The sequence below is a fragment of the Ziziphus jujuba genome, chromosome 4 (genome assembly GCF_031755915.1).
Source record: "Ziziphus jujuba cultivar Dongzao chromosome 4, ASM3175591v1".
NCBI classification, from domain to species: domain Eukaryota; kingdom Viridiplantae; phylum Streptophyta; class Magnoliopsida; order Rosales; family Rhamnaceae; genus Ziziphus; species Ziziphus jujuba.
This window is the reverse complement of record NC_083382.1, coordinates 31,175,945-31,198,615: the sequence shown is the minus strand read 5'-3', so window position 1 is coordinate 31,198,615 and position 22,671 is coordinate 31,175,945. Positions and strand designations below refer to the sequence as shown.

At 35.1% G+C, this 22,671-nt stretch overlaps 2 protein-coding genes across 5 annotated transcripts; one reads left to right on the top strand and one right to left on the bottom strand.

Annotated features, from left to right (window-relative positions):
* Positions 1 to 399: 399 nt before the first annotated feature.
* Positions 400 to 13,298, bottom strand: LOC107415421 (methyl-CpG-binding domain-containing protein 9). The gene is made up of 10 exons (XM_016023742.3): positions 12,503 to 13,298; positions 10,637 to 11,345; positions 9,389 to 10,507; positions 8,577 to 9,269; positions 7,555 to 7,860; positions 6,699 to 7,034; positions 6,415 to 6,513; positions 4,743 to 5,177; positions 2,245 to 4,533; positions 400 to 1,556 (listed from the first exon to the last, which is right to left on the bottom strand). Exons 1-10 carry the CDS (start codon positions 13,003 to 13,005, stop codon positions 1,254 to 1,256), a joined length of 6,792 nt encoding a protein of 2,263 aa, XP_015879228.3. The 5' UTR covers positions 13,006 to 13,298; the 3' UTR covers positions 400 to 1,253.
* A 5,210-nt stretch (positions 13,299 to 18,508) lies between these two features.
* LOC107415457 (uncharacterized) lies at positions 18,509 to 22,543 on the top strand. Of its 4 annotated transcripts, none has more exons than XM_016023788.4 (6): positions 18,509 to 18,791; positions 20,405 to 20,677; positions 20,840 to 20,946; positions 21,084 to 21,216; positions 21,336 to 21,530; positions 22,030 to 22,543. In XM_016023788.4, the coding sequence occupies exons 1-6, from the start codon at positions 18,597 to 18,599 to the stop codon at positions 22,312 to 22,314; spliced, it is 1,188 nt and encodes a 395-aa protein (XP_015879274.2). In that variant the 5' UTR covers positions 18,509 to 18,596; the 3' UTR covers positions 22,315 to 22,543. The 4 variants fall into 4 exon arrangements, with proteins under 4 accessions (XP_015879274.2, XP_015879276.1, XP_015879275.3 ...); XM_016023790.4 differs by having other exon boundaries at positions 18,747 to 18,886; XM_016023789.4 differs by having other exon boundaries at positions 18,771 to 18,912.
* Positions 22,544 to 22,671: the final 128 nt, after the last annotated feature.

Below are 22,671 nucleotides of genomic sequence, written 5' to 3'. Positions count from 1 at the left end.
TTTCGTTTTGTCGTGTCTTATGCATGTTTCACTGTTATTTCTTTCTCCCAAATTGAAGTCCCGCACAACCAACCATTCATTACAAACTGTAACACATATACTAGGGAATCAAATCGCTTCACAGAAAGCTTGCTACTAACATCAATAAATATATGTACACTTACATAAGATTTCTCTACTCACTGCCTGAAAACCATTTAGACTTATTATTTGGTTTGGTTTTTTCTATGATATTTATTTTCGGGAGACCAAACACAAATTTTACGTCATTTATAAGGGATATTTAATGTTTTCAAAATTATTACAAATCCCTACCAAAGAAAATGTTTAGACGCAATCGTTCTAAGTCAATTTAACTTAAAATTCTAATTCACTCAAAATGTTTTTGATAATTTCAGATAAAAAAAAATAATTTAGTTATATTAAAAAAATCAAAACCACAGTGATCGTAGAAGATATATTTTTTTCAGGCGCATATTTTCCTAGGGCTTTAGGCAAAAGCCTTTAGCCGTCCTGCCCTGATCTACCATTTGATAAAAATCCCGCGAGACCGACAGAGACGCAGTAAGAGAGAAAGAGACATAGATAGTTATGTATAAAGAATGAAAAATTGCCTAAACCTGATTAGCTTCGACACCTTTCCCGTTTTCCCCCTTTTTTTTTTTTTTTTTTTTTTTTTTTTTCCCCTTCCGGTTCTATTTTACATTAATTAAATCATCCTGTATATATGTATACGGATTTCGCTCTCTCTCTTTCTCTGTCTCTTCCCCCCCCCCCCCCCCCCCTATCTGCTAAAAAGGATCTCGCTCTTCTTTAGAATATCACTCCAAACCGTCTTTCTTTTCAGGCAACAACTCTGAAAGATGCAGCAGTAATAAGTCAAAAAATGGATGCATCCGAATGAATGATATAATATTAAACTTATATCCTGGCGTCCGACCCTTGAAGCAGACAATCCTATAAACTCTGCTCCAAATCCAGCATATCCCAGTTAGCATGTCAGCTTTACCTCTATGTACACATCCATAATTCAGCAGCAACAGCCGGAGCGGCGGCTGGGGTGGGAGGCAACCTTTTTCAGCCTTGTAGACATTGTTTCATGGCTTATCATCCAATAGAACCCAAAAATGCGGGTTTAATAATCCCCAAAGAAGTGGTTTGATAATCATTTCCATTCAACACACGGCAACTGCTGCTGCATTCTAGCCATTGGCTTTGATTCAATCTCGATACATGCCATGTGAACTGAAAAATCAACCCTCTGGTTCCTTTCTCTTCTTGTTAGACTTCCTGGTTACCCTAGTTTTTTCTACTGAATCCAAAGTGGGCATTAGCTTCTGTTCGAACATGCTGCTTGATTCCAAATTATCAGTCGGATCTGAGTTGGAAGCGAAATTCTCATATATAATAGCAGCATCAAGAGCATATATACGCAGGGCAAGGGAAGAAATGGTGGAAACTTTTGCAGCAGCAGAGAATGATGACCAATACCACCACTCATTCCTTAAGTACTCCGTCTTAATCATGTCCTCCAATACGATTGTTGCTTGAACCATCTGAGAGAAACAAACAAAAATCATATTTCCAATCTTTCAAACTTCAAAAGTGAAAAATTAAAACAACACAAAGTTTTCTTAGCAGTAATGGATAAAACAAAGCTTGGACTTTCAAAATAAATAATTTGCATAAATTATTACAAAGAACTTGATCCTTCATCTGGAAGTTACTAAGAATTCCACATTAGCCGACACTGAAGAAAGAAATATGGCGGTTTGAGAAAGATTATTGACAACTTGCAGTTAATTCATCACACCTAAATTATAAACATTCCATAGGTAAACTCACTATGACCTTATATCCACATACAAGAAATCACAAGCATACAAGAAACAGGATAAAATAAATAAACAAATAAATAAAAATAAAAAATGTCAGGATCAACTTCTCAACCAGAAGACTCATGATATATTGGCTGTCGGCAAGGTAGGAAACACTCCGATTTGATAGTAACTTCACAGAACCGCAAATGGGAAAGAAATTAAATTTTGGGTCTAACCATATATTCAAATTCTTTCAGAGTCCCATGTAAAAGAAATGACATGATGCACAAGTTTGTAATTTTGTAAAAGCAAGAGCATATCACAATCTCAAAAAATCATCACCAGCAACCACCCTAACAAAAGAGTAAATCCAAGACAAAAGTAATAGTATTACAGAGCATGAAATTAAAGGAATGAGACTAACCTCATACAACGTCATTGCAGATTTAACAAAGGCACGCCAGGCCCACCTCTTTTCCAAGTGTGACTTCGATGGTTTCAAGGCTTCTTCAGGCAGCATAGCATCCATATCAAGAAGATTGATCTTGAGTCGCCTTGAAATCTGAGATACTTTACCAACTAATGGCCTCAAAGAAGACTGTGGAACCACACAACAGCTTCCAACCCCAACAACTAAAGAATGACCATCTGAAAAGTGTCTCCTATCTATTTGTTCCAGACAACTAAAAGTTGTTCTACGGGATTTTAGCACCTCACCAATTTCATTCACACAAGATTTTCTAGGAGATCTATCAGACAAGCTGTCATGAGCAGAAGTAGTCTTATTAGTGTTTCCTAATGAAATTGGCCTTTCAGTTACCTCAGTCCCATCACCTCGCATACCTACATCTTTCTGAGACAATAATGCTAGTGTTGAATCACTGACAAAAGGAGATACAGATGGGACAAATGATGGAATCCCCTTCGAACCAATAAGACCTATTTCCTGTATCAGATCCTTGTTTGAATCTTTAGTCACAAATTTGGAGCATATCTCTTCAACGCTATATGGACAGACTAACCCCTCATTCTGAAACTTAATCAACTTTGCACCAAGCTCAGGAAACCCAGGTTTTACAGTATCAATCCTATTCATTTCACCTTTGCACTCTTCACGTTTAGTTTCAGATTTCAAACTGCCCTTAACTTTTGAAGAATCATTTATTTCCTTGCCCTTCTCAAAGATCAGCGGAGCTGAATTGCACCTGCCATCATTATGACCCTCAAGTTCAGCATCATTGGAAAAGGTTTTATGGCAAGAGAAGCAATGGTGCCTACAAGGCCAAATGGGTTCTAAGCATTCACACCGGTACATCTTTTCATCATTGGTTACCCTAGCCTTCTTTCCCCGCTTTTTTAAGTCAGAAATTTCCAATTCAAAGCATGGACCATATCTCTTCTCAAGCAAAGCAGCAGCCTTAGTAATGAGACAATTCGAAAATGCAGCTTTTTCACCATTTGCAGCAGCTGACAATTCAGTAAGCTCATCCTGATCTTCAGTTCTATTTCTCTGGAAGCCTTGGAACCTTAGCTTTTGCCAGTGCAAAATAGACTCTTTCAGTTCTCTTTCCTTTGGATCACTATTCTTTAACCAACCAACAAGTTCATTGATTTCTGCATCAGTTTGATATGAAACCCAAGGTGAATGAATAGCAACAGCATTGTTTGATTTATACTGATGTGGACAGCCAGCTTTTGACCCCTCTAGATGCAAATGACTATCATCAAATGGAACAGTACTTCGAAGACCCTTCCCCACAGCTTGTCTATGATCTGTCATCTTTCTGCCGTCCTTCAATTCCATACCTCCATCAACAACAATCCGAGAATGTCCAGTAGGTGTGGCAGAAGCCCAGTACAAGCGACCCCAAGAATCACTACCCAAGAACTCCCTCCGCAAAGATACCTTCAGAAGCTCCAATTCTGTACTTATAATTGACTCCTGTAAAAGTGAAATATCATTCTTGGAGTTCAACTCACTATGGTCGGTTTGTGACTCATTCACAGCAACAGGGGGAATATTGTGAGCCACATGATTGCTTCTCACATCTAAAGGGACAGAATGCCCATGCTGATCTAAAGATGGAAGACTCGAAATATCCCTTACTGCGTATTCTTGTGGGTTCCCTGGGGAACAGATTGCTCTGTCAGAACCTTCAGGTTCATGTGGCAAAGAATTTGATCCAGACAACTCAATTGCCTGACTTGATTTATCGTTCGTCTGAGAGTCTATAATATTTGCAGCAGCACTACAGTCATCTGTAGCAGCATCAACATCTTTTGACTGGCTTTTGTCTAAAGGAGTCTGGGCATTACACTCTGAGTTAGTTCCAGATGACTGTACATCAAGGCCACTGAGCACAATTCCTTCTTGGCCACCTTCTAGAGTTGGCAGATCATCAGTTAATTTACCTGAGTTAGGCCTATCAGTCAAAGAATGTGATTGACCGAGATCTCTGTCTTGGTTTGCAAGTGAAGTAGAAAGCCCTTCCTTTAAACCAACTTTTCCAAGAGCATTGGGCACACTAGGGTCAAGCTTTGCAGCTCTTGCAACCAAGGTCTCTTCCCTCGACTTAAGATTTTTCCACTCTGCAGAAAGATATCGCAATTTCTGCTGCAATTCACTTGATGTCTCAGCACACTGCTCAAGATGTTGACGAATTACAGCTGAGTTAAGCAACTCATCACATAAAAACTTAAGTAGGAAGGTTCTCTGCATCCAAAACAAAATGCAAAACCTCTGATTTAGCAGGGGAATTAAGATGTTGAAAAGGGTAGCAGAGAGAATGGGGAAAAAAAGAAAAAAAAAAAGAAAAACACACACATAGGAAGGATAATGGTGTAAGTAAGTTGTTTAAAGGAATGGGGGAAATTGTAAATAAGTGCATTTCACGGAAGCAACTAGATACAATTTAAACAAACCTCATCAACAGTAAATTCCCAGTACTCCTTTTCTTCCATTTTTGCTGCCAAATGTGAAAGTGCCTCCATGTAAACACGGGTAACTTCTCCCTGATATTTTTTACCAGCACGCCGCTGAATGACCTGAATATTGTCTGATGCATCTTGAGCCATACGTTTACCAACAATGCAGGAAGGACAGTACCAGTTTCCTTCTGGGATCCTTGCAAGAGGGGGATTTAAACAGTAAGTATGATACTCAGCATCACAAGTATCACACAGCAGAACACTGTCATCATCTTTATCGATGCCACATACTTTACAGACTCCCTCATCCCAAGGGGCTTTAGGAATCTCACTTGTGGAAGAAAGTAAGTCATCTATTTCTTTCTTTCTGTCGGCACTCAAAAATTCCAACTTTGCATACTCTTCAAATTTCTGGACGAGAGTAACAACCTGCATTTTAAGAAAAACTAAATCAGATCATATGCACTTACAATAGGAAAAAGAAAAAGGAGAAAGAAAACCCCAAAAAAAGATATATGAATAATTGAAATGAAGAGGGTCACCCGTGTACATATATGTGTAGGTTAAAGAGAACACTAATCAGACCACGTGCACTTAGAATAGGAAAAAGAAACTAAAAAAAACCCAAACAAATTATCTGAATAATTGAAATGAATACGGTCATGTGTGTACATGCATGAATAGGTCGGTGTGAAGTGAGAATGTTAATGAGAACATTAAGTACATCATAAATTAAAAGGAGATAGACATTGGCCCATTACTGATAACACTGCCTCTTCCAAATGATTGCAGCAAAATTTAAATTGTGAAAAAATAAAGAATATTAAAAGTAACAAAATGTAGCTGTTCTCTTACTGAAGAATGTGTACATCATAAGATATGATAAAGAAAGCCAATAGAACAACAAATGATACATAAACTATAGTTTCTCAATTTATAGCTATAACTTAATGATGAAGACAAGCAGAAACAATCTTTAAAATCATCAGTAAGGAAAATCAGTTCTCACACCCAAATTTTTTATTTCACATGATCTGCATGATGTTAGACTCACTTGGAATCTTATATAATCCCAATACAAACTATATTGGGTTCATTTTGGGTCTAAACACACGTTGGTACAGCAGCCACATGTATTCTAAGCGTCCAGCCCAAGAGTAACTTTATATATTAAACTACACTTAGTAGTGTATGTTCATAAATTTATTAAAATTCATGGTATATGTTAATCCTCACCATTCGACACAATGTAACATGCATAAGTAACTTAACGTAGATTGACAAAGACTGCTCAATTACCAAAGAAACACCTACCTAACCCTAGAAGGATTCAGAGTTTGGATTTTGGTTGCAGACACAGTGGATATATAATAAGTTTCCTTTTTAAATTTTTGCAAATCAATCCAAGTCCTCCATCCTCCCTATCCTTAAACCAAAGCAAGTTCTAGTAGAACTTAACATCTATTCTTGGTTTTTGAAGTTCAGACTAGTCTGCTTTTACATCCTTCACATCAACAGAAGCCTCATTCATAAAAAATCAATTGCTAAAATTTGATTGCACCAACCTCATTGGCATTTAGACAACAATATTAACAGAATAACAACAAAAATCAGGAGAGAGATAGAGACAGGGGGGAGGGGAGGGAGGAAGCTGGAAGTTTCGAACCTTCTTCTCATACAATGACTCAAAATTTTGGGATAATGTCTCAGCCAATTCAGACAAGTCAGGCTGGTCTCCATAAGCATTACGTACAATACTCCACAACTGCAAAGTAAATATAGCATCGGTAACATTAAGGTCAAAATTCATGAATGTAAAAGATTAACTGGAAACACTAAAGAGCCCTGAAAATCTACATTGCAGGCTATAAACACTGAAAACAAATAAATAAAAGTAGGGAAAGAAAACTCTGTTCAAATGCCAATGTCATGATGGGAAACAAAACAGACCTCCCGAACATCCTCAAGAAAAGCTTCATGTGAACCACCATACGCCCCATACGCCAACCTCAAATCAATAGTCCTGAAGTCCAAAGGCCTTGATACCATGGCTGGGGATCCAAGAAGTCCCTCATCATCATTATCACTAGAATTTATCAGTTTTCTCCCCAGCAAATTACAGAAAACCTTTGAATCATCTGCAGCAGCCGCACTTCGCAATACAATGCGACATTGTTTCATGATAACATCAGATATAGAGATAACAGTCCTCTTTTTTCTTCGCTTGTCAGACTTTGGTGGCAACCCTTCACCACAAACATCTGCCAGAACTGAAAGAACAGCTTTCTGTGTTCAATCAAAAAGAAAGAGCATTTAATTTAGAATCAAGCTTTCTATATCACTAACAAGAAAATAAACCAAGTTTGACAAAAACTCAATAGCTATTATGTTAGAAAAGGGAAGAAAACTCTAAATTTAAATGTTATTTGTTAACATGGTTAGTTTTTTGTTGTGTATAATTTGCTTACCTCAAATGTTTGTTAATGTTAGTGGTAGTTGAAGAGTTTGTTAAGCATCTTAATTACCCACAAAGTTAAGGAGGGGAAAAAAAAAATAAAAAAATAAAAAAATTTAACAGTGACAAAATTTTGAAGTAAACAAATTACACAATTAGGTGGAAAAAAACAAAAACTAAAAACCAACCATATTACCAAATGACACCTTGGTAACAAAGCTAAAGATTTCAGCACTACAAACAGCACAAAATTTCTTCTCAATTTTTATATTTAAAGATTTTCTTAAATGTTTAAAGTAGTTATGTCAAGAACAGAAACCTAAAACTTAACAAACTAGATATAGCACGCACCTTTGTCGGCCCTGATGCATTGCCTTTATAGACTTCCTTACTGATTGAATGTTCCAATATTTTTCTTGCCCAATCTGGTGGACCCTTGTCCAAAGCATCATAAACACACTTTCTGATTCTTGTTCCCACATTTGTGGGTAGCTTTCTAACGGGCTCCAGCAATTGTGCCCACTCTGGGATGTTACCGTTATTCACCAAATTCTTTTCACAAGGACCATTTGCATCAGAGCCTTCATCTTCTATGGTAATCTTATCATTTTCTCTCTTTAGTGAACCAAAAATTTGTTTCTTAGCCTCTGCAAGTAGCTGAAGTGTATAGAAACAAAAGCATTAATGCGCATTCTCATTACTACATAGCACCAAATAAGAACTATAGCAAAGATAAAGCACAGGAAAAATATACATAATATATCAGCAGAACTGATAATCGAAAAGGAAAATAAAATTCCAGCATATGGATGCTCACAATTGTGGACAATTTCAGCATGTAGCAGTAAACAATTATAGCACTTAGGCTTGAATGACTATAGACCATGCTGAAGTGCTAAGTTACCCATTCGCCTAAAAGAAAATGAGAAAAAGTCTGACAATTTACATCAAGGGCGAGACAAACACATTAATGCTCCCCTCAGAAGTAGACCCACATGATAAGTTGAACTAAAAAAGACCTTATACATGCACAACCATAACAACAACAACATAAGTTCAATATAACATAAGAAACGCACCCCATAATGTACAACCAAAAAAAATCTAGCAAAAATGCTAAAAGAACTGATTAAAAAGATAAATAATTCAGAGAATGATGAATCTAGCCAAATCTAACTTAATCTCCTATGGTTAATATTTTCAAATACACCAGAGACATCTCTGCATAAAGTGCCAAATGGCACAGAATGATTGCACCAAGGCCCTTGCATCTCCAACAAAGTGCTTTTTTAAACGATGTTCAAGTACTTCTACAGCTTTGAGAAAAATAGACGACAAAATATTAAGCAAGATTAAGAACAAGCTAATCTTACCAGTGCATCTGCTTCCATCCCAGCCACGCCAGTAAGTGAGCCACAAAGCACACCACCATCCCCTTGCAAGCAGCGAAATACTTTACCACTTTCACGTGCAGCAATCTCAGCAGATTCAAGGTTACCATCCATAGATAAAACAGCCAAGATATATCTCCTCGCTAATTCCGGCCAAGTTAGTTCATTAATAGGGAGTATAGTAAGCTTGTTTTTTTTCATATGAATTGAGCTATCAACATCTTTCTTTCTTCCCCTTTTTGGTTTAAGTTCTCCGGAATCAAAATTAGGATCTACAATTGCAGCAGCCTTGGACTGCAGTTCACTTACTAGCACTTTTAGCAATGAGTTGTGTGCTTTTGTCAAAGCCACACCAGAACATCTGCTGTATGTGAAAGATGCAAGTTTAGTCTCAGCTGCCTCCTTCATTGCCCCTGTTTCCATATGAATAAATGCATGTGGATTTTCTGAAGAAACTTCCACACCAGACTCACAGTTTGATGATAATATTTGACCACCTGAACACTCAACCCCATGTGGATTTGAAACATGGATGCCATAAATTTCGTTCCCAAACTTCTCTAAAAGATCTGAGCTATCAAACCAAGGGTTGATCAGTTCCTCTTCAAGTTCTTCCAATGACAGAGGCCTTTTCAGACCCAAAATTTCATAAAAACGACAAAGCAGTTCCCACACCTGGTTACATAGATAGAGAACCAATTTAGGCCTCAAAATCCATTTAGTCAAACTAGGTATCCAGATAAACAACTATAAATTTAAATCAAGATCACTACTTGCAAATATCACATACATACCTGATAAACATCACCAACAAGTTCAGGAGGAACCCTGAAGCACAACTGCTTCCCGGGAGGAGGCTGGTCATCGACCATGATATGGTCTTCTACCAACTTGGCTTTGTTGGATCTCCTAAATAAACCATCCAATTTTTCTTTTTCCTTGCCTTGTATCCCAACTCCCTTTTTAATCACTAGGAGTCGATTCCCAATGGTTAGTGATGTAGAATAGGTATTTCTATCACTAAGGAATTGATATTGTGAACAAGACTGGACCCCAGGAAGCTGTTCTAAAATCTCTTGCACAAATTCCATATCTACTCCAAATCTATCCTGATCGAGCCATTTAGCCAGTACATCAGACAAAGTTTCCAGCTCATTTTCAGCCTGTATTACAGATGGAATGCTGAAAGAAACTGGTGAACTAAGAAACTTGTCCAGTGAAGCATAGTTCCCTTTGCTACAATCATTTTTCATAGCCCAGTTTGAGATGTCCTCAACATTTATAACATGCTTGCAGAAAAATTTTAGAGTACCTTTCTGTTTAAAAATTTCTGAACAAGCATTAACAAGTTTTTGTGAGATCATTCTCCATGCAGCAGCTGACGACTGCTCTTCTACTGAAATTTCACCGATTTCGTCTCTCAAACCCATCTCACCAGACAAAATCTTTTCTGATTTTTCATGAGCCAAACAAGCTTCAAGATTTAATTCATTTGACATCTGAAGATCACCACTTCTATTTGAACAACTTCTCAGACAAGACAAAATATCATTTTCCATTGGTGGACAAAGATCAGAAAGAATCATCTGAATACTGCCATCAATATCACAAGCCACGTTGTCATTTTCTTCATCACTTTCACAAGAAAATTGTCCAAGTTGTGGCAGAGAGAGGACAGTAGAACCAATTGGAATCGGCAAGACAGAGCATGAACACCTTCTGACCTTAAAAACAGGTCCACAATCTCCACCATCCAAAACTTCACATATAAAAACAGAACCAGTAATTTTATCATGCCAACAAGATCTAAAACCTACAGGCCAGATACAATTAGCATCATGATAAGCAGGCCTCGTGTCAATCTTTCCCAAAGAAAGAAGAAAGAAGTCTTCAAACTGCACAGGAAGCCCCTCCTGGAGAGTAACATACACAAAACCAGACAAAACAGAACCATGTACCATAATTAATTGAGTGGGGGTGGAGGGAATTAAAAATAAAAACATATGGAAACAAAATGACATAATTCACGCCATGTAACTTACAATATCTTGCTGAGACTCGAAACCACTGTTACTGTCTGCAGGAGCCTCTGCAAGTTTTGCATTATTGCCAAAAGTACTGGTACAGAATCCCATACTTGGGCCATTGGATGAGACCTCCTTATAAAGACTACCACCAAAAGCTTCCTTTTCAGCAAATCCATTGGTGATTGGACATCTTGTAGCCTTTCTTTTTCTAGGTAGATTATTTTTTTCTGATACAGACAGAGACCCCTGACCAGGTTGCTTCGAATTGTAGTTAGACATCAAGCCGAGATAGCATGCAACTTCATAAACTGAATCAAATGTCTTCCCATCTGGAGCACAGTAAACTGCATACACTTCACAACTACCCATAGACTGTTTAAATTCTACACGCCAACCTTCATCCAGTACACCATGCCTTTCAGAAATGAAATCTCTAAGAGCTTGCAGAAATATGTCACTTGGATTCCGTGTTTGTAATCTAAAAGCCATATTGCTACTATGTCTACAACTTCCCAGTGGGGAATTAAGATCTACGTCATCAAAACTTCTATCCCGAGTTTGTGGATGGTGCAATATATCTTCTAAACCCACTTTAACTGTGTTTGTTACAATTCCAGAAGCCTTCTGAAATCCAAATCCGTTTCCCGTGTACAAAAAGTTTGAATATGTCACTGGGGCACCAAATGGATTGCCACCAAAAGAATTACCACCTGGAGTGTGCTTTCTAAAACCAAAAAATGAATGTAACCAGTAACTACTAATGATAACATGCGTTTCAAGGTATTCAAATCACAGAAAACGCATGAAATACTAATTTAAAAAAGAATAATAAGCTCCATCAAACAAAAACAACTTGCACACAAGAAAAAATAATGCAGTAATAAGATTAAACCCTACCAGCTAGAATATGATGATATTCATAAAGATCCTATAAGCAACAAGGAACCATCATATAACTTATTTTTCTCCCATGCTTAACTTTTAGTTGTGCTTCAACGGTGAAGAAGAAGGAACTATTTCATTCTTCTACATGGAGTAATCATTATTTGACATCCTATGGTCCCCATTCTCATGTTTCCAAAAATATGTGTAAACCTAGAGAACATTTTAACATAACTTTGAGACATCAGGAATACACACAAATAGCTTCAATTTCACTTTGTTATGGTACAGTATAGATTATCTTCAGAACCATGATGAAAACTAAAGATTAACATGCACCTTATATTTCCATTCTAAAGTCCAACCACAAGCGGTCGAAAAGCAAGGCTCCAATTCTCACTATATAATTTATATCATACTTTCTTTCCGTGCACTTCAGGTTACCTAGTCCAGAGCAAGTCCAGAGCAAGTTATGATGGATACAAGGATCATTATACATAAGGTGCACCTGCATTAAGGGGTGGAAGGCTGGCAGCATAAGCGGCAAACTTTACCATCTCCAACAACCATAAAGACAATTGAGAAAATCTGAAGACTAGTTCACATGGCATTTCTTGAATTCTAGTTATATTTAGATTATTGTGGGATCACCATGAAAACACATTCTTTGGAAAGTTGAGTTGCTGCAATTCTAGTACTAAATTTAGACTATGGTGGAATCACCATGAAAGCACAAGCTTTTCTAAATCTAAGCTCATACAAATATCTATTGAACGAATCTTCAGAGCCAAACAAAAAAAAATATATATATATATATACCACAAATTCGATCTTTAATCTTCTTTCTACTTTTCTAAATAAGTTATCAAGCTTTCAGCTGTTAAAAGCTCAGTCAAAAATGGAATTTATCAGCAACACAGGTACGTCTAAGAATCTAACTACAGGTCGGATGCCAAGAGTGAGCGACTGTTTTTAATCAGTGTGAGGAAAAAACCGTACCTCAAATCGATCACCTCCTCAGAACCCTCGGCGTCGCCGTCACTAGGCGGCGATGCATTGATATCCAAAATCCGCTTGGACTTAACCCCAAGAGGCCAACGCTTACTCCTTACACCACTGAGCATACAGTCACCGCAAACCCACTCATCCAAACTCACGGCCTGACGGCCACGCATTCCCGCGCAACCAAGATGGAAGCCGCGCTCGCAACCGTCGCAGACGACCACGGGACCACGGACCTCTGGCTTCCCACAGGCGGCGCAAGCGGAACCACGAGAAACTCCGGGGAAACCGGCCGGACCGCCGGGCGGAGGCGACAGATGGTCGTGGTAGGAGCGAACGACGTCGATAGATTCCGGTAGGGTTTCGGCGGCAGGGGAAGGGATCTCATTGAGATCGATGCCAAGGACGGAGCGAGTAGGCTCGGCAGGCTTAGGGTCTCTGAGTTCGTCGCTGCTTGAATCGTTGAGTTCCATTATCCGAGGTGGCAGAGTTCGGAGCATGAAGAGGAGGAGGTCATGGGGTTCCGATGTGACGCTCGTACCATTTTTCGGTCTCCCAGAAAAAGATTGAAGAAAATAATAATAATAATAAATAATAAATAAATATGTTTTTTGGATCGATGGCTGAGATTTGACCGAACCAACAGAAACGAGGTTTTGTTTTTTTTTTTTTTTTTTTTTTTTTGGTTGGCGTTTGGGGTTTTTTTTTTTTTTTTTGGGTTCGAGAGAGATATAGAGAGAAAGCAAGCGAAGAAAAGTGAGAAGAAGACAGATATGGGACCGATACAGGACCCGTATCGAAGGGGCCTGACCTCACCTCACTGACTTTGTTTTTTTCTTTTTTCTTTTTTTTAATTTTAATTTTCTGTTTTAAAGAGCGGGATCAAATTGGATAAAAGTGGTGGCGGAGTGTTTGGTATACTCGCTTTAATCAGAGGACACCTGGATAGGTGGACCTATTGGACTCTTCTTTCAACTGTGAGTTATTTCCTTTACCAATTGTACCCTCTATCTATTCCCCAAGTACAATCCAATCTTGGATCTTCAAAAGCCAAATACCACAAGTCTCCACAGCCACCACCCCCAACCATCCTCATCCTTTGCCCTTTTTTTTTCAATCTTTAATCTTCTAATTGACTCCACACCTAACTAAAATCATTTGTCATTTGCAACCTCTATTTATTTAATTCATTATACTTTTCTTAATCCATGACTTTCAAAATTTTGACAATTTATGAAATATTTATTTTATGTATATAATAGTTTGCAAAGTAAAGAAATTATTTCGAATTCAAATTTTTAATACCTATGAATAAATACAAAAATATCATGTTTTTGTTTATTGATAAAATGTTTATTAGATTGATAATAGAATGATACAAAGTCTAAAAAAAAATAAAAACATCTAAATTATGGATTAATATGATGGTAATAATAATAAAATAAATTAAACCGAATATATTCCATGTTGTTTCTTCTTCAAAAAAAAAAAAATATATATATATATATATATTGAAACCGGATATGCCTATTGCCTGGTTGAAATTGTTATGATTAGGGGTAAGTGTGTAATATGCTGAATTTCTGATGGTCAACTAGTTAGATATTACTGTGACAGGTGTGGAGCAGAGAAAGCCCATATTCAGCACGAGGAGAACGTACGGGAAGAAGTTTGGTTGAGAAGCAAGGGGGCAGATAAAAAGCAAACGAATATAATGATATGACACAATTGCCCTTCTCTCGTGTAATGATGTTGTTAGGGTATAACTAATGGACAGGTGGCTAAATGAGGGAAAGCAATTAAGATGTCCTATTGCATTTCCAAAAACAGAGAGGACTGTTTCCGTCAACCATGATAGGGACCTCTATGACTTGGTATTAATTCCATTATCTATCTGTATACTAATGATATATATAACTATATATATTAATCCAATACAAGTATTTTTGTCTTTCTTAAAAAAATAAAATTCAAAGAAGAGTGTAGTATCTAATGTGCAACAATTCCCCAAATTTAAATAAAGCTTTCTTATTTTTCGTCATACTGATAAAATAGAGGCCAGGGGATTATTTGTAGCTTCATGCCTAGTGAAATTCAAAATTTAATGGTTCACACTAGTTCTCATTTTAAACCGCACAAGAGAATTGGTACTGTCTCCACCTCCACCTTTTTAAGTGGGAGTCCTCTTTCAAATGTTATGGTCCTTCATTATCATTGCTGCTAAAATTAAGCACGAAGAAAATGGTTCTACAAAAAATTTCGAGATTAAAAGGGCTAATGCTAAAAGCGATAGCCATTAAGTCTTTTATTGGCTGTTTTCCCCGTTTGAGCACTTTTTTTTTTTTTTTTTTCCCCATTCCATCTAAACGGTCTCCAAAAGGACAAGAAAACATCTTTTTTATCATTGAAATTTATATTTTGAGGTTCTATGGATTCATATTGCACGGTTCCATATTGGTACATGTCAAGCATACTTTGGATCTTTTTTTTTTTTTTTTTTTTTAAATGGTTGTCGATAATTGAAATGATAAACAGACGATAAAGAGTGATCAATCTCTTAGTTGGTATATTCACCAAAAACATATATATTTTGATTCACCAAAAAATTTTTAAAAATAAATGCTATGTAAGAAAAAGGATATGGAAAAATCACTGTTTCATTTTATATTTAGAAAAATAATAATCGTTAAAATTTTCATATCTGTTTGATAATTACAAAACTATTGCTTTTTGTTTTTATTACAAAATTATTGGTATTCACCCAAATTAATAAAATAATACATTGTAAAACTATATTTTCCTTTTTATTTTCATTTTTACCCATAACAAACAATATGATATCCATATATTCATAAATTTGACAAAGTTACAAAATTATTGAAAATACATTTTAGATTCGATCAAATTTAATTTAAAATATATTATAATTTCTTAAAAAAAAAAGAAAAAACAGGATTTTATTTAATTAAGATTTTAATTAATTTTGTAGACTTATGAAGCATTTAATATAAATTTAAAAGATTTAGATGATTATTATTAAATTTTTTATCGATAATATATAATTTTGTTACTACAAAATCTATGTTGCACTTAAAAGTTAATGAAATTTTCTCAATATTTACAAATGTCTGTTAAAGTCCTTTGAAATGAAAGTTTATAAATTGTATTACAATTTTATAAAGTTTATGGAAATATACAAAAGTTAATTGCTGAAAAATTTAAAAAATATATTTTTAAAATTTAAATTAATAAGCATTTTTTTTTATCACGAGCATTTAAATTTATCTGACAAAATATCTCTTTGAGATAGCTCAATTAACAAAAATAACTAATGATAACTTGAGGTTGGGTTTTTTTTCTTAATTATTGGTAATGAAATCTATTTTTCCAATTTGCGCGTGTGTGCGTGTGAACTAATCTAACAATATTTTTAATTCAGAAGACTAAATCCGAAAACTTCAACTGAATCGGTCATAATCCCCAAAACCTTTTTTCTTTCCTTAAAAAAAAAAAATAAATAAAGAATCAAGTTAAAATTTCTATTAACTTAAGCAATCCCACGATGACCATGTAAGGATGGGTGTGACCTATATTTTTTTTTTCTTTTTCTCATTTTCCTCAAAAAAAAAATATTTATACTAAAATACAAATGCTGACCTCTAAGTTTCGAAATTTAATTAATCATTCCCGATCTTCGAGTAGTTAGACTCATTCTTGTCACAAAAATTTGACCAGAATTTTGCAAACAACCATATAAATAATTTTATTTCTTAATAAATATTTCGATGTATTTTTCTTCTTATCCAATAATTTTTATTATACGTCAAAAGTGCACTTAATTAGAAGTTTTATTTGAAAAAAGAATTATAAGTTTTATTCATGCCTAGCACATAGTTCAGCGAGATCTACAGCATTATCGTCTCCAAATGCTATTTATTAACGAACTAGTGGTTTAAAATGGTTTCGGGCAACGTGGATATGGCCTGTGATAAGTACGAAGATAGACCGCATTTGAGCTTTTAATTTAGACATAATGGCTACACATGGTATGGGTTCGCGTGCGACATTTTACGTCTCTAGAAAAAAAAAAAAAAAAAAAAGGGTCCCACACCCCCCTATGTGTGTGAGAGAGAATCTTATTTCATTTTATTTATTTTTTAAGCTTAAAGGACTGGATAAAGATTAATTAACATTTTTATGCATCAAGAAAATAAAAATACCAAACACTATCCTATTAATCCAGATAATTCGTGGTTATTTCTCACCCTTCAGTATTTTATAGCCAGGTCCCACTAAACTAATGACGGATTTAGAGAAGGAAAGTTTTCAAAGCATACAAACCAAATTTGCATGCGTTGTGATTTGGTATAAGAGTTGTTATTGTTATTGGTAGTGGGTGCTAATTACTAATTAATTAATTATCAATTTGCGTAATGATTACTAATCAATTTACATGCCAGTGATGCCACATATCACACATGCCTATATTGGCCGATTTAATAATTAGTTGTCAATTAATAAGTCAACAAACAAAAAAGACAAAAAAAATATATATATATATATATATATATATATATATATATATATATATATGAAGTTTTAGTTAGGTTTGATGGTGATTTAAAATCAATTCAAATTTATAGGTTATTAGTTCTCTTATTTCCAAATCCAACTGCTTTTTGCTTCCAAAAAAAATTTATACGTTACTAGTTTATTTCAAAAAAAGTATATATACATCAGTTTCAAAATTTTACTGTTGAATCTTTCTTTTAATTAATTAAAGTTTTTTTCTCTAACATATTCTCTTAAATATGGATATAGATATGATATCAACTAAATTAATTTTAATAATAATATATAATTATAAAATAATATATATACATATATTATTTTGATAAGAAGTGATGTTTGAATATATTAAGATTGAAATTAATATAAATTAAATATGATAAATAAATAAAATATAATTAAATATAATTATATCATATTATAAAAGGATTTTAATTTTTTATTATTATAAAAAACAAAACAATCTGATATATATTATTTCCTTCATTAATAGATTTGACAAATTATTTTTACCATTAATAAAATTTATCCAATAATTGAAAATTATTTGATATTGAATGGACTGTAATTTTTTAGAATTATTTTTTTAACAATAAATGTGGCAAAAATAAATATATAATCAATCATTGAATAAGAAAAATAAAAAAACTAAAATAATTTATCAAATCCATTTCTACAGGAAACTCATATATTTGTTAGTTTGGTTACATTATTATAATAATAATCCAATGGTTTTCACCCAATCCAAAACTTATGTCCCTCGAAGACAAAAACGAGGCATGTCCCCTCCACAATTAAATTAGCGAAATTAAGAGAAAAGGGAATTGGAGGCACCGACATTGGCAGCCATGTGGTGCTGTTAGAACTTTAGTACCAACTCCTAAATTAACAAGCCTTGATTTATTTTTCCAACAAAAAAAAAAATATATATATATATATATATATATATGTATGGCTAACATGGAGCCAAGCCGAGGGCTATGTCTCCGATAATGAGTCAATCTTCAGCTCTCCTTTGGACAAAAAAAAAGAAAAAAAGAGAATTGTAATGAAAAAAAAAACAGTCAAATCAGACAGCTGTGAATTAAAATTTGTTTTTTCAGTTTTTATATTGTATATGGGTTCTTTTGACCTCTTAAAAATCAAAAAGATCAATCCCACAATCCTACTTCTAAAATGACATGGCATCGTTTCAAGAAAATTATTATTGGGTCTCTATTATTTTATTTGAAGTTACAAAAAAGAAAAAAAGAAAAAGAAAACATGAATAATAAATAATATAATTTCGAGGGAAAGTTTCATTTTCTAATGTTGGAGCGTCGAGTTCAAAATGCGGGAGTTTCAAACAAGAAAGGAAAGAAATAATTAAAATTTTCAATTAAATAGGGATGAAATGAGAAAAATAATAATAAAAGAAAAGAAGGGAAAGTGTTGTGGGAATGGCGTTAGAGAAATAAAAGGCGAAAAGGAAGGGCAAAATGAAGGAAAGAGAAAAATTAATATCGAATGGAAAGGCGGTCACATGCGGTATCTTCCAGCTTGCCGGCCCAGGTCGGGTATTAGCCATAAGCGGCGTCGTCTCATCTCATTGACTGCCAAGTCTCACTCGCCGGTTACAAATTTCCTCGTTTTCTTTTTATTTCTCAATATCTCTTCCTCTTTGCCCAAGCCTTATAAGAAGTCTGCTAAATTTCCACACACAGTGGACTGTTTGAGAGTAACGCTTTCTCTGCTTTTCTTTTTTTTTTTTTGGCTGTTTGATCGTAATTTTTCCTCACTCTTTGGCCGACAACTCTGTTTGCTTTTTCTCTGGTACACTTTTGTTTGCTTTTTCTCTGGTACACTCTCTCCCAATGTGTATTTATATTTACATATTTGTATGCATCGTTGAAATTACTGTTTTCTTTCTCTTTTTTTATTTTTGTTTTTTATTTTTTATTACACATAGTTTAAATCTGCTAGAAGAATAATGGAATTGGATTGAAATGTATGGTTTTGTGAGGAAAATTTTGCGATCCGTGATGCAGTTTGGGGCAAGATCTTACTAATTTCTCTGACTCACATGTATTTTCTTAGCATTTCTGTGCTGCTCCCTTTTTTTTTTCTTTTTTTTTTCAATTTTTTTTTTGGTCAATTACTTTTGTTATAATTTAGTGGTTGGAGCCCTAGATCTTCCCTCGCTTTTGCTGATTCGGTTTTGTTCATACAAACACCTTGATTATACCATTCTAGCTGTTTACAGTAATTGTGCGCGCTTTTTCCCCCCTTTTATTTTAACTTTTCTAATTTAGAACTATTCTTCTTGAATTTCTGAGACTGTTTCTAATTGGTTATGGAATATATATATATTTTAAAATTTTTTTTTTTCCGTATTGGGTTTTACAAGACTGAAGGCGAAGATTGTAGGACAGTATTAGTGCGTGGCAATTAGCGAGCGGAGCTTTCTTTGGTTTGAAGTAGGCTTCTGCTTGATTAATTTTTTTGTTGTTTTGGATGGGTTTTGGTGTTTGCCTTCCTCGCGAGAATTTCCATACAATTGTTCTTTGTCATATCTAGGAATTCAGGAATGTAGCTCCACATATATTGGCCCACATTGTCATTGCTGTGATCTGTTTGTTCTATAGTTTTAACACATGATAGTTTTTGGACTTCTGTACAATACTAATTTTTTATTTTTATTTTTATTTATTTCTTTTTAAGATGGCTGCTTGGTGCGTATGGTTGTGATGGAATCTAAGAATAGTTTGGGTACCATGTTAGAATGCTTAGTCTTCATTGCATTGTGGTGTGAAGACAAGTTGGAAATCAGAAAGGGCAAGGGAGTAACTCTGTTACTAGAGATTTGAAAATGGTTTTTGTTTGATGCAAAAAGTGAAAGGTGTTTTATTGTAATTAGTGGTTTATACAGGAGCATATGTGCTATAAATTACTGTCCAATGCATGTGGTACTTTGGCATTGAGGATGATGACAAATATGGCTCTATGTTAATGATTATGCGGAGTTACAAGTTAATGAAAGACAATTGGCAACTTAGTTGTCAAAACTGACTTTAGAGCCCATGGATTTTTTATCTTTTTGAAATGGTAGCTGAGGGAAAGGGGCCATATGTGCTTCAGAAATTGTCTGAGAACCAATATAACAAATAAACCACCCATGTGACTGTTTGAGTTTGTAACATGATTTTTGGCAGCAATGATGGGACTATAATTGGGAAGAACTGAACTTGTAAAATTGGCATGTGTACCTGTTGTAGTCCGAGTTTAAAATTGTGGATCTTGTTTTGTTGTTCTGAATCTAGATTTTTCATTCTTGTGTTTATTTTGTTTCAGACTTTGACGCTAGCAGTGATGTCAGGGAAAGCTCTTAGAGATCTCAATAATATACCTGGATCAGAGAGGAAGAATGAAAGCTCCAGTAAGGGAAGCATTACCAAGCCTTTGGTTGGAAATGCCAATGAAGAATGGCAGAAGAAGTCTTTGGTTTCACCTGCTGTTAACGGCGGTGAAATTTCAAATCCTGTGGCGGAGACTGTAAATTCAGAAATAGAATACATTGAATCTGAGAACTTGAATGACTTAGAAGATGTTGATTCAAGTCTCAAGGTATTGATTTTAATATTTTGTATTTGAGTATTTCATTAACTTTATGGTGATTGGCTTGCTAATTGGAAGCTTTGCTCTTTTCTATTTGTTGAATATCGATATTCATTTTTATGTTTGACGTCAGCATTTATGGTTCATATACATATTTCTTTGAAATATTAGACGCTATTAGCTGGATTAGACTCTAAAGATTGGGTTCTAGTGTGTGATGCACTCAATAATGTACGTCGATTATCAATATTCCACAAGGAAGAAATGCTCAGTATACTGTAAGTCTTAAATTCTTTCATGATACCTTGATTCAAAATAAGTTTGGTTGCATAAATATATTTTTGCCTTTATTAATTCTTTTCTTGTATAGTTTGTTTTGTCAATTTGATGATCGTCGTGTTATTTTGATCAACAGGGGGGATGTGATCTCACTAGTGGTCAAGTCACTGAAGAATCCAAGAAGTGCTGTTTGTAAGACTGCAATTATGACATCTGCAGACATTTTCAACGCTTACAATGATCTCATTATTGAATCACTGGACCCTCTGGTAACTTGTTTTCTTTCAGATTTGTTACCATATTATTTTACTATGTCCTTAACTCTGAGATTTCGGCCCTTACAAGTGGTTTTCTTTCACCAATATGTGATTAAACCTGATGTATGCAGCTAGTTCAACTACTTCTCAAGTCTTCACAAGACAAGCGATTTGTATGTGAGGCTGCTGAGAGAGCTTTAGTAGCAATGACAACCTGGGTGTCCCCCATACTCTTGTTGCCAAAGTTGCAACCATATCTAAAAAATAGAAATCCTAGAATCCGAGCAAAGGCATCAATGTGTTTTTGTCGAAGTGTTCCACGACTGGTAAGAAGAAGACTCCATATGTATTCATATGCCATTATCTTAGTTGAATGAATATCTTTATTTTATTTCGTGTGGTTCTATTCTATCTTTTCTCTTGACTTTTTCTGTCTATCCATCTACACGTATATATGCCATTGTAAGATTTGCTTGTTTCTTTGACGCCTTGTGATATTATTTGATTTGCTTAACTTTTTATTCGCCTTCATAATTTGTTCAATGGTTTATTGGTTCCCGGGCTAATTGTAAGTAGTTCTTCTCCAATTTTCTTTCGTCTTCCGGGTACAGTTCTGCCTACACAATTGGTACTCTCTGTGTGTTTAAAGTGTCAACCTACTTATATTTGAATCTCTTCATCCGTCTTATCATCCATGGTTTTTTATGTTTCATTCTTTTTAGTCATTTTCTTGTATGTAAACTCATTGCCAGACTTGGTGATCTCACTTGATACCTACCATCTGATTTTTTGATTACATGTGACTCTTCTTCTGTATGTCAATAGGGTGTTGAAGGGATTAAAACGTATGGGATTGACAAATTAATCCAGACAGCTGCATCCCAACTCAGTGACCAGCTTCCTGAATCCAGGGAGGCTGCTAGAGGCCTTCTTCTGGAATTGCAAACTGTTTATCAGAAATCTCACGATCTCTCATCAATGGTGGTATCTGAGAGTCCAGAAACGGGCTCATGGGAGACCTTTTGTCAATCGAAACTCTCCCCTCTCAGTGCGCAAGCTGTTTTACGTGTGACCAATATATCTCGGCAGGGCATTACAATTGGTTCTTGACACAGGCTATATGTAAAAATACGTATGAGCTTTTTAAGTAGTACTGTGCCCATTTACGTCATATATGAGCTTTAGCAAGCATAGTCTATATCTGCCCTCTATTTCGTTTGATTCATCAATTTCTATTTCCATTTCTTTGTAAATACTATGAAACATTGAGATGTTTGGAATTGCAGTTGAAGCACGTAGCTGAGTTAGAAATTATGATATGTTTCATAATATTGTTTTACTTATTGCCATATACCCAAATCATGGATGACAGCCTCTTCTTCTTCATCATCTTCTCTCTCTCTCTCTCTCTCTCTCTCTCTTTTTGTTTTGTTTTGTTTTTTGGTTCGGTTACTGGCCAAAATCTTA

Coding starts and splice junctions, on each gene's coding strand:
- LOC107415421 (XM_016023742.3), bottom strand. CDS start 13,005: ATGCTCCGAACTCTGCCACCTCGGATAATGGAACTCAACGATTCAAGC. Junction 10,508..10,636: donor TCGAGTCTCAGCAAGATATT/GTAAGTTACATG, acceptor GTTACTCTCCAG/GAGGGGCTTCCTGTGCAGTT. Junction 1,557..2,244: donor CTGCAATGACGTTGTATGAG/GTTAGTCTCATT, acceptor TGTTTCTCTCAG/ATGGTTCAAGCAACAATCGT.
- LOC107415457 (XM_016023788.4), top strand. CDS start 18,597: ATGCGGTATCTTCCAGCTTGCCGGCCCAGGTCGGGTATTAGCCATAAG. Junction 20,678..20,839: donor ATGTTGATTCAAGTCTCAAG/GTATTGATTTTA, acceptor TTGAAATATTAG/ACGCTATTAGCTGGATTAGA. Junction 21,217..21,335: donor TTGAATCACTGGACCCTCTG/GTAACTTGTTTT, acceptor TGATGTATGCAG/CTAGTTCAACTACTTCTCAA.